This window comes from Grus americana, chromosome 6 (assembly GCF_028858705.1).
Source record: "Grus americana isolate bGruAme1 chromosome 6, bGruAme1.mat, whole genome shotgun sequence".
Taxonomy (NCBI): domain Eukaryota; kingdom Metazoa; phylum Chordata; class Aves; order Gruiformes; family Gruidae; genus Grus; species Grus americana.
In genome coordinates, this window is record NC_072857.1 from 7,269,835 (window position 1) to 7,289,045 (window position 19,211).

The following is a 19,211-nucleotide window of genomic DNA, read 5'->3' on the forward strand; positions in this document are numbered from 1 at the left end:
AGGACACTCAAGAGGTGAAGAAAGAAAAATTACTGTGTTTCTGATGGTAGCAGTTAGACCTCTATTTGCTTATACATAGAAGGATTAACTTCCTCATCTTCTCCCCATCACTGAAAAAATGATACAATAAAATATGAGATGCCCTAGTGACGAATAAAAGTATTTTATCAGTTCAGATTGCCAGAAAAGACGCCAGAAAAGATGTCATTCCTTATTTATTCAAAGAACAAAAATTGATCAGCTAGTAAACGAGACACACTAAATATTACTGGATAGGGAGGGATAACAGGGCAGGCTTTCCCTCTTCCTCTTTGCGTGTGACTATGTTGACAGTAGATGAGGTTCTCACTTTCTAAGGACTGCTGCAATTCTGCACTACTGCCTTGGAACAGCAGTAACAATTTCTACCTTGTATAATTGCTCCGCATGTTTGGTTTTTTCAGATGCCTATATAATTTTTTTTTTTTTCCTAAAGAAAGGGTTAGAACTGTAGGAACAAGGAAGAGGTATCCCAGTGTTTTCTTTTTGTTGAGGGGAGGGCTTGCAATTTTTAAGTTGAACTGAACTTTGAACTAGGGGCAAACCTGCAAGTGATGACACACTGGATATATAGCACCAAGTCTGTTACGAATTATATTGGTGTAAGGGTTTCAGATGCACTCCTCTAATCTTCTTGAGTAATTCACAATACTGAAAAAGAATAAAGAAGCGTGAATGAATTCAGTGAAAGCTTGCTCCTCACCAACATGCCATACAGCAGCTGCACGGACCATAGAAGTGGTCAGAAGGATGAAGACAGTCAAGAAATGATACACGCCTGTCACCAACAGCATTTTTCTGACTTTCAAAGTCACGTGCATTGCACACTTGTGCAAAACAACAGAGGGGGGTTGTGCTGGGAGAGCAAGGTAGTGCCAGATGTTTGGGATGGGTGAAGCAGTAACCATACATGAATTGAGTAGAGATTAAAACGGGTCTGGTTTTATACAATCTCAGAGTCTGTGCAGGATGCTAGGACACACTGGGCTTCCAGGAAACATTTGCTTTGCCTTTGTAAGTAAATAAATCTAAGACATGATATTGTGTTCTTATTATCTTACATCTCTGCTCAAAAACATATTCTGCAAGAGCACTACATAGAGTAAATAAAACAGCCTAAGATGAATTATTCATCATGCATCCGTATCTACTCATTATTCTTCTAAAAGAAAAATAACTCACTTCCAGAGTCCAAAACCCGTCTGTCTGCTCAGAAGTTGTGACAATATTATTTTTGCTTTCCCCTTCAAATCACAAGAAAGATTGTGTATCAATCTGAAGCAGAGGCTAAAGCCATATCCGGAATGGAGTGTGACATCTTTTTTCATACTCTAAACCAGGACTAAAACCACAGATAAATGGATTCAGTTACCAAGGGGATGGGCTACCTGATATACAAGAGAGGAAGAAAACTCAACTCCAAGCAAAATTCAGCTCCTCCATCCTTTGAACGTCCCCTCCATACAAGAACACCTACAGAAATGGCACCAGTTCACTCCGGAAGGTTGTGGTTCCTGGCAGTTCCTCAGGACCCCGAGGACCATGTCCTCCTGCTCCCTCCAATGCTGAGCAACACTTCCCTATGTAAGGTCGATATAATGACAGCATCAGCTACCCAAACCCTACTAATGATTGCGTGTAATCTTTCTTTCTTCCTCCGTTTCTGCTCCTCAGATCTCCTTGGGCCGGACAATTCAGAACGACCCTAGGCACATACCTTCCTTCAGTCGGTGCATCCCAATCTCTACGGTGATTTGGGCGCAGTAGACCTCCCGGGTTTGTATGCCACCTCCACAAAGGCCTGCCTGCTTTTGATGGTGAGGGTCCTGCTGGTCAAGGAGGAGAGACACTTGGCAAGCTTTCCACTCAGAAGTCCTCCAGGCAAACCTTTGGAAAGAAAAGAGACCAGGTAAAACAAGAGGTTTTGAAAAGACTACGTGTGAGGGAGTGGTACTTTACTACATGACAAAATACAATTGGTTTAATCTTTATAGTAGCACTTCCCCATCTGAAACAGGGAATGTTTTGAAACACTTTGAACGTTAAATTTACAAAGGTTAAGTATTTGTTATTTGTCTGGAGCACTTGTGTAAAACTTTTCACACAGCACTAATCTCCAAAGCATTCTGAAACACTAAATCATCCTGACACCACCTTTGAGCAGGGCGCAAAAAAGGAACGAAGATTAAGAGGTTCGATTAAGCGCAAAAACTAGTTTTTCAAACATGTGGCTCAAACCACTAAACCACCTCTGTCTGCCAAGAGCTGAACGCTTCACTCTGAAATGCACTTAATAGCTAAAACCCTACATATGTCAATGGAGCTCCAAGCACCGGGCGGCTTTTCTACAGGTGACAGCTTTATAAACGCCTAGGGCACCACCAATTTCTTCAAGGGATTGGCTAAAGTAACATAGCTCTCTCACTTCAGTTTCCAGAAGTTGCGATACACAGCAAGCTCTAGATAAAACTACTTTCATTCTATATTTGCTTCACACCTACAGAGTATTAATGGTTTTCGAGGAAGGATAATGTTCTTGGGCGCAGATATGTGAACGCTGTACAGACAGACGATCGTTATCGGTGCGTACCAGCTTAAATGCCAGGAAGAACTTGTTAAAACTATAAGGAAAATAGTATCGTCTATCAGTGGAAAGCAAAAATTATTTCCCCAACCTGTCTGAAAACAAAGACCATATTTCTAATACTACAGTTTCCACAGGCATAGTTCATTTTGATTCACAGGTCACAGTATCAGTGAGTAAACACAAGCCCGCAGTCTTTCTTCAGCTTCCCAAATGCAAATCTTAGGCAATATTGGTTTTATAACCAATCTGTTCACACTTCTGCTGCTTTATTCCTTTGCTCCTCTAAATTTCATAGTTTACTTTTTTCCATACAATATTTGGGTTTTGTGTAAGGTAAACTATGTAAAATAATTTCCTACTTTTACCCTCAAGACAAAGGCTCTCTCCTCTTACGGCAGATCCACGGTTGTTAAAACTACGTTTGTTTGTTAACCTGCTGATTGATCTCTGTAAGCTCAAGAGCAACAGGGTGTCTCTGCAGAAAAAGCCTTCCACCTTGTAACTCTGTGTATTCTCCATAGCGAGTATTTGTTCCCTGACTGCAGCTGTGGCAAGGAAACATGCATCTCAACATTATATGAAAAATAAAGACGTTAGTCTGAGCACGCATCAATGTTCTCTTAACTTCTTATGTTGTAAATATGGGCATAAGAATGATTTCCAGCCACAAAACACTTATGAATTTTGTAACATACACATGGAAAATGTTTGTGAATATTGCCAATTACTCTTAATTTACGGGTACTTTTCAGATGAGCTGTTATGCTCTCTTAAATAATATACAGTATCATGTGCAAATTTGGATACACGCACAGGGTTTATTACCAACAGAGAAAACAATAAAGAATACACTTTTCACATGACAAGCATGAAATACTTGAACGCCCACAACATATAAAGCACAGTCATGAATTTTTTCTTCTAGTTCCTTCTGGGAATTCCTAATCGCATTCCTTGGGCCCACAGTGTTAAATGCAACCTTCCTCCTATAATAAAGGCAATGAAAAGTGCTCTTCATCAAACGCCGGGTGAAGAGGATTCCTCCTCCTCACCACTTCAGGACATCGTGCACTTCAGGTCTACGCTTTAAAAACTATAAGCCTAAATATAGAACACACACGTCTTTCTGCAGCCATGGAAATAGTTGGTTTAGGGAATTATTTCTTAAAGCAACAATTGACCAAAGAAAACCTGATTATCAATATCTGGCTTAGGTAGTCAGCTGTGAACTCTGGATCCTAAAGACTCATTTCCAGAGGTGTGAGCACCTGCGTGAGCTGTGGGAGTTAACACCTACAAAAATTAGGCCATCGGTGATTAAAATTATGCAAAATAACTAAATCTGAGCTCAGAGATAATTAAACTTCATCAGCCCCTGAATCTAAAAAAAAAAAAAAAAAAATCCCTTTAGATATTTTCAGAGAGTAACTGTATATGGTGCTACACCACAGAGCAGTCTAATGAGCAGCTATCGGGGGCTCCAGCCAGCTCCTGCTCTGCCGTGAGCAGCTTAAAGCATCAGCCCCATCAGCCCATCTCGCCTTTTCCCAGCTGGACATGCCCTCAGCCGACCCAAGTTTTCCAGTAACAAATCCTGACCCCGAGCATTAGTTGTTTAAAAGGTACACATTCTCTTGGCCATTAACAAGCCCGCTACACCAGAAACGTATCCGAGGGATTGCTGTCCCACTGAGTGGGAAACCTAACGCAAGACCTTTCCAGATGGAAGCAGCGACCTCGGACTCTTTGCAGGGTTTTAAGCAGCATGGCCAATACTTGGTATTAGTTAGCCCATCTCTGGACTATACTAAAGAGAACGAGAATTAACATTAACATAATCTCTACTTAAATTTAATCAGAAGCTTGTTAATAGCCGTTAGTAAAGAGCAGAGACTAATGGCTGGCAAATACCTGGGGGGAGAGCTGTAACTTCAGCAACCTCAAGCCAGTACTTGCAAGATATTATCAATATCCACAGTGGGTTTACCACACAACTGTCATTTCTCCAACTGAACGAAGATGAGCAAAGCCACCACTGCCACTTTGGACATTCTGTTGTTAGAGCAGACAGTACCAGAGATGAGCCATGCCAGCATTAAGCTAAAAGGCCAACACCATCCAGCCATCCCATCCACCTTCCCTAGAGGGTGAAGAGTCTGGAAGGGACATTATACATTTGGATCATCAGTTGCTCAGCTCCAGTGTACTTTTGTGATCCCTGCACCAAAACCTGTTGGTGACAATTTCAAATGTCAATAGATTTCACATCTCATTTTAACTCTTACCAATATCTAGTATCGTGCCAGTTTCTAACAATACTGTTTGGGTTACAGGAGGTCTAGCTGTTTCAAAGTTTGAGAGACCCCATTGCCAATGCTTAGAGGACTAGCTAATGTCCCAGACGGGGACCTCCAGAATCCAGACAGTTATATCAGTTCTGCTTAAGAAACTGGACAAGGAAAAACCGCTAGTTTAGAAGCAATAAAATGCATGCTTGGGGTATCTAGGAGGGAACCTGGCTGATAAAGCTGAATAGCTTTTCACATCATAAAGAGTGCTCTGAACTTCCCTGCTCAACAGCTGAGGAAGCGGAAGAGTTGGTCCTGCAGGTTTCTGTTACGATCAAGGCAAAACATGCTCTCACACTGCGACATCCAACTGCGGCCGCAGAAGTGTCCAATGCAGAGCTGGAGAACCAAAGCTTCACCGCAGATGGTTCTTGATCCGAGGGGAGGCAAGGAAGCTGCCCAGCTGAATGAAGGTCGTCACTGCGTGCCCAAGACCAGTGAAGGCCAAAAGGCTGAAGAGCAGTGTTGCTACCACTCCCAAAGCGTAACTCCAGCAGCCTACCAGCATGGTCCTCTGCATTTCCTTTCAAGTCTTTTCTACTTCACACTAATGTCTTATCTTTAATTGGGGCACATAATGGGCCTCATTTACAAAGTGACACCATCACACCCATATCTCAGCAGCAACCTCAAGGCTTTTAAAAAAAATTAGGTCTTAAAACTTTCCTATTTTCCATCATTTAACTTCTGAAAAGCTTTGAATTTCGAACAAAGCAAAGAGGGTTTTTCTCTAAATCCCTGTCCTGTAACATAGCAACCACAAGCAAAATGTAAGATTTAAAGACATAATCATAATTCTGGAAAAATCTATCTATTCCCAGTGAACACGAAAGCTACACATCAAGGATAAAAATGATATAATACATTGTTTTAAAACTGGTGACTCAGTGACAGCTATGCAACTAAGAAGTGCTCAATATCTTTCCAATTTATAGTAACCTCTTGGTCTCTTCAGTCTATAGGACTTATGCTCTTAGTGCTTACACAAGTTTTATACCTGTATATACCCATTCACTTTAATTGAACTATCCCAAATTTATATCACAATAAAAGAAAGTAGAATCACCTCCTATGTATTTAAGCTTTTTAAGCGCTTAATCTAATCCCGTCAGAACAAATAACCAAAAGTAAAACAAAGCACAAAGCTCTGGAGTCCTACATGCAGTTAAAGTGTTTTATTTTCTTGCTTTTAAACTATTGATTGAAGAACTTATTGTAAACTTCAGCCATAAAATTAAAAGGCCTTCCCGTTTAACTGCAAATTTACACTAATTGCCATGTATCTGCGATGGGACCTTTAACTTGCAGCCTTGCCATGGACGCAGAGGTAATACCTAACAGAGCCATTTTGAAGCTGCTTTTGAAGATATTTTTTTCCCCTCTGGATGTTTTGAGGAGGCTGGAATATAACTTCGCCCATCTCCTCCTGCTGAGTACAACTCTGCAAATGCTACCTCCTGAGCTGCTGCTTTTCTGTGTTGGTGGATGTAGTCCGCAATACGTACCTTCATTCAGTCGTGGCGCGCTCTCTGTCCCTGCATTAAAAAACAGCTTCTGGAGAATCCCCTTCCTTCTCCTGCTCAGAGATTTCCTCTCTTTCTGGTCTATGTCCTCACCTGTTTTCTTTGCTGTGCCTGGAGCATGCTTTGGAAAATTCTTGCCCAAAGAGTAAAGCTAAAGGAAAGGCTACTTGTCTTAAAATCAACCAAAAACTAGCAGAGAACAGATTTCCAGGAACTGGGAAAGTAAATAGGACTCTCACCTTAAAAGATTTTAAGACTAATCTCATTAGGCAGACACAAGCCAGAAAGAAAGAATGAACAGTTAGTGTTGAGACCAGATAAATGAAGGAGAGCACCTTTTATTTCTGCTACTGAATCTCCTTAAATTCATCATCATCTTGTAAGGGGAAGAAAGAAAAGATAACTGTTTTTTAAGCCCCAGCAAAGCCACAGATGAGGTGGCATATATTTAAGGGGAAAAAAAGCATAATCCTTCTAGGTATTACACTGCAAAGAGAATATGCTCAAATAAGAAGAACAGGGGCATCAAGTTTTCTTATATTATTTCATAGGGATTAACACTACATCCCTCGATGGCTGAAAGCCACTGCTTTCCAGTCTGAAGGACTTCCAGTATCTCCATCACCAATTCCCAAACACCATCACCAAATCACCAGGCTGTAAACTATAACATGGACCCATAACATCCTTTACCAGCTGCTGACACTTAAATAATATATTTTAAAATGTTTGATTTCTGTTCATTAATAGAAAATTCTGGCCTCCACAGTCTTACGTCCGGCAGACCCACAGCACATACTGCAACATCACAGCTTTGCATTCCTGCTCATTCCTGCAGTATTGAATGGCCAAATCAAAGTCGTCTAACCAGGCATCACTGTAAAATTCTCCTCAACATTGCGTAGTGTGAGAAGGTCATAGCCTACCACCTGCATTTTGAGATATTACATCCCTAGAAACAACAATTAACTAAATACCAGAGGGGGTTGGGTTTTGGTTGGGGGTTTTTTTGCTGTATTTTTGGTTAAGTGGCTCTATTAACCTCTAGGTCTAATGTTACTTTTCTGGAGTAGCTCATTAGGCAGTTTATCTCCGCTCACACATCTACTTTGCTGGAGATGTTGCCTGAAGGACTGAAGGTGTGCAGGTATGGCAGGATGGGGAAGGTTTATGAGTTCACAGGCTCATGAAAACCTGGGCATAGCAGGGATATACTGAAAGAACAACAGCTTTCCTTCTATAGAAAGAGTGACACTTCCAGAAAATTATCAGTATTATGCAGGTTCTCACCTTTTGGGCTCTCCTGACTCTACACCAAGCCCCTACAATAGTTTGCACTTTAATACATTGCAACGTCAAGAAGTAGAAGTGAGAAACTGAGGACAGACATATGACTGTTCACTCCCTGATTAACTACCAGAGGGTCTATCCCAATCAGGTGTCACCGGCACCGACGCTCCTATACAAAATCAGCGAGACAATGTGTTAATCTATTGTCTTTGAAATTGATGTGCGTTTGGGCAGGAGCAAAAATCACTCTGTAAGAGCCTTTTCGTAGGATGTAATCAAGCAACAGAATATTTTTTTATACTTCCTCTCCTCTGCTAGCAGGGTGCATAAAAATGATCAGCATTTGATTTTGAATGAACTCAATGATATAGAGACACTTTTACAGGTTACACCTTCCTAAGAAATGTATCTTGCAAAGGCTTTATCAAAGGTTTTGGTAGTGTCTGGCAAAGCCCCAGAAACTCATGACTTGAGCACTGAATGGACCTCCTATCAAACATACTCATACAGGGAGATTTGTCTGCTTGCATATCAAATTTTATCAATCTTGAAGCATTTTACAGTCAATCTCAGAACACGTCGCATGAAAAATTAAGCACTATTTTATTTTCTTTGCAAAACAAACTAGCAACCCTCTATGCTAGCCTGGCCAGGCAAAACAGCATGGATGTGCAGACCAGAAAGGCGAGATGCTCACCTTCTGCCAGAACAAAGATTGCTGTAAACCTAGCAAGCACTCAGGGACTGCAAAGTTTCCCATTTCAAGAAGTACCCGGAGGGAAGCCAAATAAAGTCCAAGCTATTACCTCTGAGCAGTTCCCATTCTCCTCAAGAAGGACTGGGATTATTTTTTTTTTATGGGGAGATGAAGGGGAATTGTTAAATCTTATGTAAAAATTACAATTTCAAAGCCAATAAAGCACAGCCATGGAGACCTGCCCAGTCTCTGTGCAGCTGAGGAAATTCTCCCAAACAGCAATCAGTATGAAAGACCCTTCAGAGAACAAGAGTATCTGCTCTCAACTTTTAAAATATGAAAATATAAACTGTAGCAAGTGTAATTTAAATTTATTTCCCTATATAAGTGTAATTATTGTAATAGCAATAACGATAATAGCAACAATTACAAGAATATTACTAACGATAAATAATACCACTAATCACAGTTAACAATGATCAAAGCAATGATCTCTTAGACACAGAGAGAAAGCATGACATGCGAGACTCTCCACGCGGAGACACTGAGCAAGGAAGATGTGCTTTGCACAAGACAGTCAAACAGGGGCTTCTTTACTTCCAAAAAAACTGGGATGAAAGCACTCGCTATACCTTGGGCATGGCTGCAGCAGCTCTTTCCCTCCCACGCTGCACGCTTCCCTCTCTTCCAGGTCTGGGCAGCGCTTCCCAGCGCCCACGGCCACGCTCCGCACACCGCGGTACCGGCTCCGAAAGCCCGGGGTGAGATCTCCCCAGCCGCAGGTCTGCGAGCAGGCGCTCCACGTGGACCACTCGGATGTTTCACAGTCTCTAGCAATGACGCAGGACTTGAAGGTCAAAGGGACGGGATCTTGCAGGCAGAGGCTGCGATAAGAACACAGCAAAACAGCTGAGGAGGTCTTGCTTAATAATTTTTTTTTTTTCTTCCCAACCCAAACCACCCTAATATTTCACCCTAAGTCAGGGTCTGGCCTCAGACTAAAAGAAATCCATGGTCATTTGGAAGACCTGCATGCACACCAATACAATGGCATTGTAAGCGGAGCTGTAACGCAGCGCACATAACGCACTTCCAGGGAGTTGTGGGTGCAATCTTGCATGTTGAGTAGTTTGCAAATAATATACCTCATTCATTTCAACTTAAAACAGATGCAAAAAGCACTACATATTTGCTCTGTGCAGTTAGAATGTCACAGTTTATCCAGGACAGAAAACAAAAGCCAAGCCCAAGAGAAAGACTGTGGCTGGTAACCATTCCCATCACCCTGCGCACAAGACTGGCTGTCCACCATCCGTCCGGGTGTCAGGACGTCCTGCTGAGCAACTCTGCTCTTTTAAAAAATAATTAGTCACATACTAATAAGAAGAGTGTTGGTTCTGTGAGGCTGTCATCAAACAAATGCTGTCAAACAAGAGGTCAGAGAGTTTCCAAACCTGACAAACCACCAGAGACCCTGGAACGCTGCAACTGTGGCTGTATTTTGGGACTCTGTTACCCCTGCTGACATTAGGACACGATCCTCGTTCATTTTTGTAACGTACCAAAACACCACACAAGGCCCAACACAATGCATAACTCAATTTTAAGTGCTGCCAACTGTGGTGTTTTGGGATTGAGATACAAAGTCCCAGAATAAAATTTTTAAGAGTTCCGAAGTTACAATGGTTTTTCACAGTATAGACAAGTATGTCAAATGTAGCAAATACTCCTGGGAGTAGACAAACCTCCAGACCAAGGTCACCATCCTTCCTTGCTCCTCTGCTTCACTCTCAGCCAGCCGAGGGCTGGAACGTGTCTCTCCTGGGAGGGACCCCGCAGAGCACGGATCCTTCTGCTCCACCTCACCCTGCCCACGATCAGCCACAAAGTCACCACTCATCTCCCAGAATGGGAGAAAAACCTTTCTCGTCTCTCAGAAAACCTTGGATAGCCGAGGTAACGGAGCGGGAAAGGATATATTGAAAGAGGACTGAGGTACGTAAGAGCAGAGACATCACTGAAGCACCATGAAGGATGGGACGGGCGGGGGGGGAAAGATGAAACCCAGAAAAAAGGAATTACCAGGAGAAAAAGAACCAAGATCTTATGACTTCTGCCTAGTGTTATACAGATGATGCAAATCGGTCTCCAAAATTAAGACCATACACGAACTCAGTGTGAATTCTCTCTAAATTTGTCTTCTCCAGCCTCCAGTTCCTCATGGTCAGGCTTTTGCCAACTGTAAGGAGCAAATACATGTACACTTAAAAGGTGTGAAATCCAGAGCTGCTGCCAGGGAACCAGCCATTACCCCACTTGGTATTACTTATAGCACAGTTGGAGTAACCGAACTTTCTCTAAAGAAAATGGACTGGGGCAATCAATTCAGGATTGCAGGGCAATCTCATAGAGGGAGCAGAGAAGATAAAGGACATTCACTTGCTTCTCCTCCAGGCTAGAAATTGGTCCCATTTTCACAAGGTCAATAGGAATATTCCCTCTGATACCTGATCAAGTTTGACTAGACTCTCAACTACCAGCAAAATACAGCATTTGGTAGCTTGAATTCATACTTCGAACTAAAAAAAAAAAAAAAAAAAAAAAAAGCCTAACAACACTTTTGGCCTCAGTTTCTTCATCTAGAATAAAACTCATGGATCCCACAGGCACTGTGAAGATGAATTTACTAAGGTTTATTTTAATAACTTCATAAAGTGGAAACAGCCTGTGATATAGCTCCCTCACAGTAAAATTATTCTTGCTTACAACTCAAAAAGATTTCTCATTCCCCTATCACATGTCAAATGCAACTGATTGCAAAGCTCTATCTGGTACAACACATCAATACCATTGCACCAAGGACTGAAAAGTAATAATCATTGTATCTGTATGTGCTAACCCAGGGATTTTGAGTCTTGTTTGGATCATTAGCTTAACTGAATGAATTGTAACTTTAATTCCCTTTTAATATTTTTTTCAACACAGTTATCGGGTGAGCCACCCGTGCCACAATGTTAACAAGAAACAAGAATTCCTGATTTTGAGTAGATAAAATATTAGCACGTACAAATCACTGTCCTAACTGACTGTACTAGGAAACTAGAGTTAAACTAAGAACACAGGATGGTGGCTAACTGATCTCACCTTTTAAAGAGTGATCAAAACTTCACATTCAGATACCAGTACCAAAACCCAAATCCATTTTTGGGGTTGTGCCACCGCAAAGGAGATTTAAGTCTGGCCTGATCTTTACTGAAATACCAAACAAAACGAAGACTTTAAAAATCTTCTTTGGGGTCACCTTTAAAATTAATATTGCTAGTCCCAATTCTTAGTGAGACAATACCTACAATACCTCTCCTAATGGATTCAAACCTATGCCGACACTCTGGCCGCAAAAGACATCTCTGCCCAGCAATCCTCCTTGCTATTTGCAGAAGCCTTTGAAGTATGCAAAGGCTGAATAGCTGTTTCTTTCCCTGAAAATCCCTCCACCGCTCCTATTACAAAAGGCTAAAGAGATAACTTCATTGACCTTAAGGTGAACAAGACGTGGAGCCAGCAATTTCCATCTTTCCGCTCGAGTAGATGGTTTTGAGGGAGAATTACATGCAACTGCCTAACAGAAACCGAATCTAATTAACTTGTACCTACTCATTCAGAGCCTCAAAGCCAAATTAATTGTGACACTGAGCAACACAAAGACAAATGTAAAAACACGCTTTTGCATGAAATTCAGACACAGCCTTTCATGTCACAGATGTATTTAGGACAATCTAGTACAGATAAAGCCCAGACGTGCGAGACACTCGCTGATCTGCTGCAAACCAGACGTGTATTTGCGCTGCTCTGGCTGTGTCTGAACCGGCAGGGAGAGGAAGGAGGTCTTGGGGACAGGAGATACTACACAAGCCTTGTTTTTAAACTAACTTTCCACCTATTAATGTATCAGGTTAGATCTTCCTCTTGGGAGTCAATCTAGTAACTGTGCTATAGTAGGGTACTTATGTGATTGATGCTTTTTTTTTTATGTTACACGCTTGGATTGACACTGTAAAACTACAGGAATTGTTTCACAACCTATGTTAGGTTGCCCGCGACATAAGATGGATTGGTTGGTTAGCAGACAGAAGCAGCATGAAGCCAAACTCACTCAAGTGATAGAGAGCCCTTACTCTCTTGTGTATCGAAGGCGAATAAACCACATATAAAAAAAAACCCCCAATACTAAACCAAAGGAAACCTGCTCACACTCACATAGTCCTGGAGCTACAGGCAGAAAAGCAAGAAGAGGAGGAGGAGAAGCAGCCCCGTGTACCTACTGTGCAGCTCCACGTCCCCCGTGACCGTGGAACCGCAGGCTGCTGCCGACAGAGCAGCGTGGCTCTTCTCCTCCATCTCCAGCCGCACTCTCCCCCACGAGATAGAGTAATCATACAGCCCCAAGATGAACCACTCCACCTTTCTGTTCTGCACAAAAAGTAACTCACCAAAAAATAGTAAATTTTCCAACAGCTCGGTGCATCTGTGCTACATGTCTTACAGTCACACAGTCATCACATCCACTGCAAGGAAACGAGGGGAAACACGTCTATCAGCAGGAAAAAGGAGCGAGATTGTCCAGAAGCAGCGCATCATTAAGTCACGTTGGGCACAGCACAGAAATTATCCCTGATTTCCCTTCCCAACTGTATCCCTGCATTCAGAATGAAAGGTGAATGCGTTTCCTTGCATTAGAGGATGAGACAGGTGGTTACTGTTGAACCTTTCATACTGAAAGGATCATCTCCAAAATAATGTGACACACTGAAGAAGCTACCGCCGTGCCCACGTTCCTGGTACAGCAGGCAGCACCAGCAGCACAGGGAACCGCTTCAGCAGCCGGCTCTTCCCCGGCAGCTCAGGAAGGCTCCAGAGGAGTGTCGGCTAATAACATTAGGGTCTAATAACAAGCACAGTCTTGCCACGTTACTAACAGCAGCCCAAAACTTTTTTTCCCTTAGGAAACTGGCAATCAGTGTTAACAGGCATACTTTCAAGGATTCCTAATGTATTTTAGGGTCCTCAAGGGCTGCCAGGGCTATTTGGGATACTGGCGATACAATATATTCAATCTGTGCAGCAGAAGAAACACCAGCCCTTTCTGCACCAGGGTGGTAAGGAGGACGGGCAGTATTCGCCTGCAGACCAAAGGGAAGGCAGCTGGGAGACCTAGAATACCCCCACACACTGGGCTTTGGTGTCTAAGATGTCTAAGTTTTAGTGACTTCAAAACTTAATGCACCAGATCTTCTGTGTCTAAAAGTGTTACTCCTATGGAAAATGAAAAAAAGCGGTCATTGTTCATTGGTTTTCTGTGTTTTTAATAAAAGGAAAGGAAATGAGAGACAAAACTTTTTTAAAAAAACACTAGAAAATAAATTCTCCTTCTTGTCCAACAGGTCAGGGGTTTGTTTTCGAGCCTCCTACATCTGCCAGGAGGAATCTGAACACAGATCTCCTCTCCCAGATCAGAATTATAACCATCAAAGAGCATATTACAGCACAGCATTTCCAGCTCCGGACTCCAAAATTATGTATTCATCCAGAGAATAGAAGAGTCTCAACATAACAAACTGCAAATAATTTTTCCCAAAAATATATAATGGCACAGTGGTTAAGTGCAATCCACTAGGAAACGGGTAATGGAAATTCAAATTACAGAGGCAAACAAAAGAGCTGAATGCTGCTGCTCTACCTCAGCCCTGGTGGATGCCTTATCCTTTGACTGAGTTTGACCTGAATTTTCACTTACAAAGGTAAAGTAAACAGAAACCCAAATCCAACTTTATTATATCATTGTTGTCATCTTTAGAACCATAGAATGAAGAGTTTAAGAAATATGTACCTAAAAAGACTCCTAATCCAAATAATAAAACCCTAAAACTGTTTGCTCCTGACTTTAGCTTCTCAGTATGCTTAGTTAGAAAATCAGGTTAAATTTGTTTAGGATTTCGATGTCTGGCTATGGGCACTCATTTCATTAAATTACAATTTAGTGTCTGAACTAAATAATTTTACATTTTTAAAAAAAAGGAACATGAGTGCCTTTGTCTCACTATTCAGTAGATTTCTACAACTGTGACAAGACCAAAAAGAGCAGAAGTTCTAGCACATACCCTTCTGGCAACTTTTTCAGAGAGGCTGGGTTTTTTTAATGTATGGAAATGCATATGAGATTTAAAGCAAAACTAAAGTTTTTTTCTGAAATAGAATGAAATCTAAATTTATCTGAAATAGAATGAAAAAAAATTCAAGCTTTTTAAAATAGAGTCTTTAAAAGCTTCAAATCAGATCCATAAAATCATTCTATTATGTTATTCCTTTTATTTTCACAAATATAAAAGTTTCTACACCAAAATTGTTTCTGAGCAGAAACGAACCTGTCTCAAGGTCTATTCATGTTCTGCTGTTCTACTGTCTTCATTTCAAGTGTTTTCAAAAAGGTCTGTCCTTCCTTTTCCTCTCCCTTTCTCCCTTTTCCTTTCAGACTGACAAATGTAGAACCTCCAAACTGAAAAAAATTTTCATCGAAAGCATTCCCCAGCTCTGTTTCCCTGATACAGCACGTCCAATCTTCCACATGCTTGTGCCTCTCCAAGTAATTCCCGTTAACACTTTTTACCTTTAAAATTCCTAGGATTTTTGCTTGCATTTTTAAGGCTGGTACAGTCACACAGATCTTCATAGGACCACTTATTTAAATGAAAAAAATATTTTCCTTATAATGCAAACGATTCTTCAGCTCCTACCTGGGGGTTCACTGTAAAACCAAAGGATCCTTTTTGCAGGGTTCAACATCATAACTTAAGCACCAGTGAAAAACTGGTAACAAACACTGGGCACACTTCCCACCGCCGCTACCTATTTCACAAGAGGAAGGATGCCCCATCTGCAGTCCCCATCAAACTTGGTAGTGAAGAGGCCAAACTGAATCTCCTGCCAGTAATCCGGCATCTGTGTTCAATCTTTTAGTCTTTAACAACCAGTGTGCACCCAAGCCCACCAAAATCCAGTTTTTGGCAAAAGACTGATCTTTCACGCCGAGGAGCGTACCCGGTGCCCCCTCCCATCAGTGAGCGCAGCTGCTGCTGCTCGACGGCTGATCCACAGCCCTGAGATTGGACACCAGTAATTTAAACAACGTTGATAATAAATTAGGCATCTTTGCCATTGCATTATAAATTAGAAGGCGAGATGAGCATGCGTTTCCTCTCCTCACGTGGCCTTCAACCGGCGGCGGCAAACCGGCAGCTCAGAGCCCGCGGTTAAGGCATGTCTTGGGATATTCCTCTCTCTTGCCTCAGTTTTCCAGACATTTAATTTGTATCTCTCGTTGGTACTTACTCAACGGTGTTAGTCGAAATAGGAAATCTCAGCCAGGAAAATGAAAAAAGCACAAATAAGGCGCTTCTTTCTAGTTTTACAGCAGACGGTTGGCTGCCTGCCAAACCCCGCTACCAGGTTATGCAAATGCGTTTGCTCTTCTTTATCAGTAGTCAAAATATCATCGCTCTTGTAAAGCGACATCTGCGCGATCGGGTCCATTCTTCAGCAGAATGGCAGCAAATATGCCGCACAACAGAACGAGGAGGACATTACCGGGGACGCTTAAAGGGAGTCATTGTCAGGGGTATTTGATGTCAGTGACACTGCAGCCCTGGAATTAAATACAGATTGGACTTTAGGCCGGATTTTTAGGTTTGGATTTTCGGTTTCTCAGTTCAAGCTGAATGATTACAATTAATAACAAGGTTTAAAAAAAAAGGGGGGGGGGGGGGGGGAGAAAGGAAAAGTGTGTGACTATCTGGACACTGTAAAATGACATGACTTTTTGTCCTCTACACAATCAATGGGCTTTCCTCTTGATTTTGGAGTAAAAGTCAGGGATGGGTCAAGCCTCAGCTCTCTGCAGTAAACCTGAGACACAGCCTCAGCAGAAAAAGCCTGCCAGGAGGTGGCTAAAGGAGTTGTACACTCCCAAAAAGGGGGTTAGAGCAGAAAAAAGAAAGAAAAAACAAAAAAACCCACACCAGAAAGGAGCAAGTAAGACGACAGCTCGATCGGGGTAGAGTCACTAAAACTCCCAGGACCCTCTGCACTGCCATCCAGAAATTCAATGTATAACTGACACAGTAGCACAACACAGAGAAAACATTTATAAAACCAGGGTCTTCGGTTCCCCATTGTCACAGCTAATATAGCAGTGAGCGCGTGAGGGCAGAGCGAGTGGAATTTTAACAAAGCCAGGATCCCCTTCCTAGAGCCTCTGATAAGGAATGAGATACAAGAGCAGAAGAACAGCTAACAAGTGTTAGCAGACATGCTGGTCGCACGGCGGCATAAATCACAAGTGACTCCATTAAAGTCAAGCAGCTACATGAGCATAAAATCTGTATATTTAGAATCAGCATATATTTAGAGACAAGTAATAAAGTCGAGATGTTAGAAACTGCTGAAACAGTTCACAAAGCTTGACTTTCTTCCAACCAATAAAAAAAAAAAACGTACTTTGCTACAGGTGTACTAGGAGGGGGTAAGAAAAAGGTTAGAATGTATATTTTCACCTCAGTATGTGTGCAAAACCACTGCAGACATTAGCAGGGGTAGAGAATTGGACTTAAAATAGCCCCTTCTCTCTGCCATTTGAGTTTGTGCAGGTGCCAGGAGCTATAGATGACTGAGAAACATTGATTTCTGCAAAATTCAGGAGCAGGAATTTTCAAGGACTTCTAATGTCCTTGAAAAACAGAACATGAGAAGTTCTCCAGAAATCCTAACTTTCTCAGAACTCAATTTCTCAGTCATCTATAGCTCCTGGCACCTGCCCAAATCCAACCTGAAGTCAAATGGCAGAACTCAGCTTAACTTTAAGTACGAGAAATGGAGAGAATAAATCTTTCCATTATTTGCTGCACATTACTGTAACCTTCACATTTGAATTACAGGAAAGCAAACTACATAGACCATGAGCAATTGTTAGATGTTAGATGAGGACAAGAAAGAAAAGCAAGTCACGTATCCAGTATCAGCATCCGAGAGCTACACCCAGACGGGAAGGCTCCTCAGGAAGCAGGAGGACAATCACGGGTTTGCTCACTGATTTATCCTTCTAAGAAATACCTTCTAGTAAATTCACAAGGCCAAACTTTTCAGACTTATTTTATCCAGTGTTGATTTGTAAGAATGAAGGAGTTTAAGCTGGTGCAATTTTAGCCTCTTCTGCCAAATATATGCAGTACATGGCTGAGAATGAAACCTCTCTCTCCCACAGCCAGGGCCCAGCAACAGTGCAAAGTGATATATAATTCCATTTCCTCGATGTTTCCTCAAAACAAACAAAAAATAAAACCCAGAAGAGAATTATTAAAAACATAAAATGAATTAAACAGTCACAAATCGTAGAAGAATGCAAAATATTCCGCATATGCTAGCTTTACAAGAAGGGAATTAAATAAAAAAAAATAAAATACATAAAAATTTGCATTTAAAACTCAAGAACGGGAGTTTGCTGTGATGCTGCCACGCAGAGCACAAACGCCCTGTCAAACAAACCCACTGGGGATGAAACAAAAGACGAAGCACCCTTACCTCAGCACAGCGGTTTTTCCATCGCTCCTCACACACCTGACCTGCCTGGTTTGGTAACCGATCTCCACCTCCCCGGCACGGTGGTGGGTTTTATAGCCTTGAAGTCGGGACGTGCTTCGCTCTCCAGAGTCCAAAATGAAATCCGGCATAGTCCTCGCCGTCAGGTCGATGTCCGTAGGCTGGGGCAGCCGGCATTCACCCCAGGACCCCACTCGGAGGCTGTAGGTGTGCTCCTCCTCCCCGAGAGGACACGGGGGAGCACCGCAGGCTCTGGATTCGGTCAGATTTGGGCACGGGGCACCCCCGTAGAGAGGAGGAGCGATGACTGCCCGCGTCCGGTGTTGTAAGCTCTTTGCACAGCCCGTGCCGCACTCGGACCAGCCGGAGAACTCAGACACAATGCAGTCCCGCGGGCAGGGCACCAGGCAGGCTTGTTCGGCAGGCGGCTGCGGCGTGAAATACTCACATATTTCGTTGGCGACGATGGTTCTGTTCAGCTTCTGGAGGCAGCGGACGCTCCTGCGCTGCAGCCCGTGCTGCGCGGTGACACAAGCCCCGGCTCCCACCTCACCGCCAGCAAAGGGGACGAGCCCACACCTGTCCCATCCCGAAACCTCCCACTCAAACAGCTCCAGGTGCCAGTCGCAGACTTTAAAGCACCTCCTCTGGCTTTCGGGTTTGTCCTTCTGGTCGCAGTTGGCATGGTACGTTGTCCAGCCCTCTGCATGGGTGCACCAGACGGCCCGACTCCGAACGCCCCCCGAGCCGCAGTCACCTACGCATCGGCCCCAGTGACCTGCAAAAGAAGGAGCGTTGAGAAATGCCATGCGATACTCCTGACACCCGGCAGCATCCAAACCATATTCCGCCATGTATTAAAAAGTAAGTTAACTACCAGTTGGGCCCTAAAACGGTTTAAAAACTTCCTAAAGGCTGCAAGCCATTTCTCCTCCTAGAGTACTCCCATCACGAGACCACTCAGAGAAACTTGCCAGGGGAAAAAAAACAAAACACCCCACAACATCTCAAATTAAAGGCAGGCCAGGCACATTTCTGTAGCAGTAAAATGCATCCCAAAGCCTGAGGAAATACGAATA

At 42.6% G+C, this 19,211-nt stretch overlaps 1 protein-coding gene across 3 annotated transcripts in view; it reads right to left on the reverse strand.

The window, feature by feature from the left end:
- The window catches only part of THSD7B (thrombospondin type 1 domain containing 7B), a 358,700-nt gene that overhangs the window by 194,989 nt on the left and 144,500 nt on the right, over positions 1-19,211 (reverse strand). For all 3 annotated transcript variants that reach the window (XM_054830722.1, XM_054830723.1, XM_054830724.1), the window contains 3 exons: positions 18,115-18,910; positions 9,117-9,368; positions 1,757-1,926 (listed from right to left, as the gene is read on the reverse strand). In XM_054830722.1, the coding sequence (XP_054686697.1) occupies positions 1,757-1,926; positions 9,117-9,368; positions 18,115-18,910 (1,218 nt within the window). The remainder of the gene's footprint in view (positions 1-1,756; positions 1,927-9,116; positions 9,369-18,114; positions 18,911-19,211) is intronic.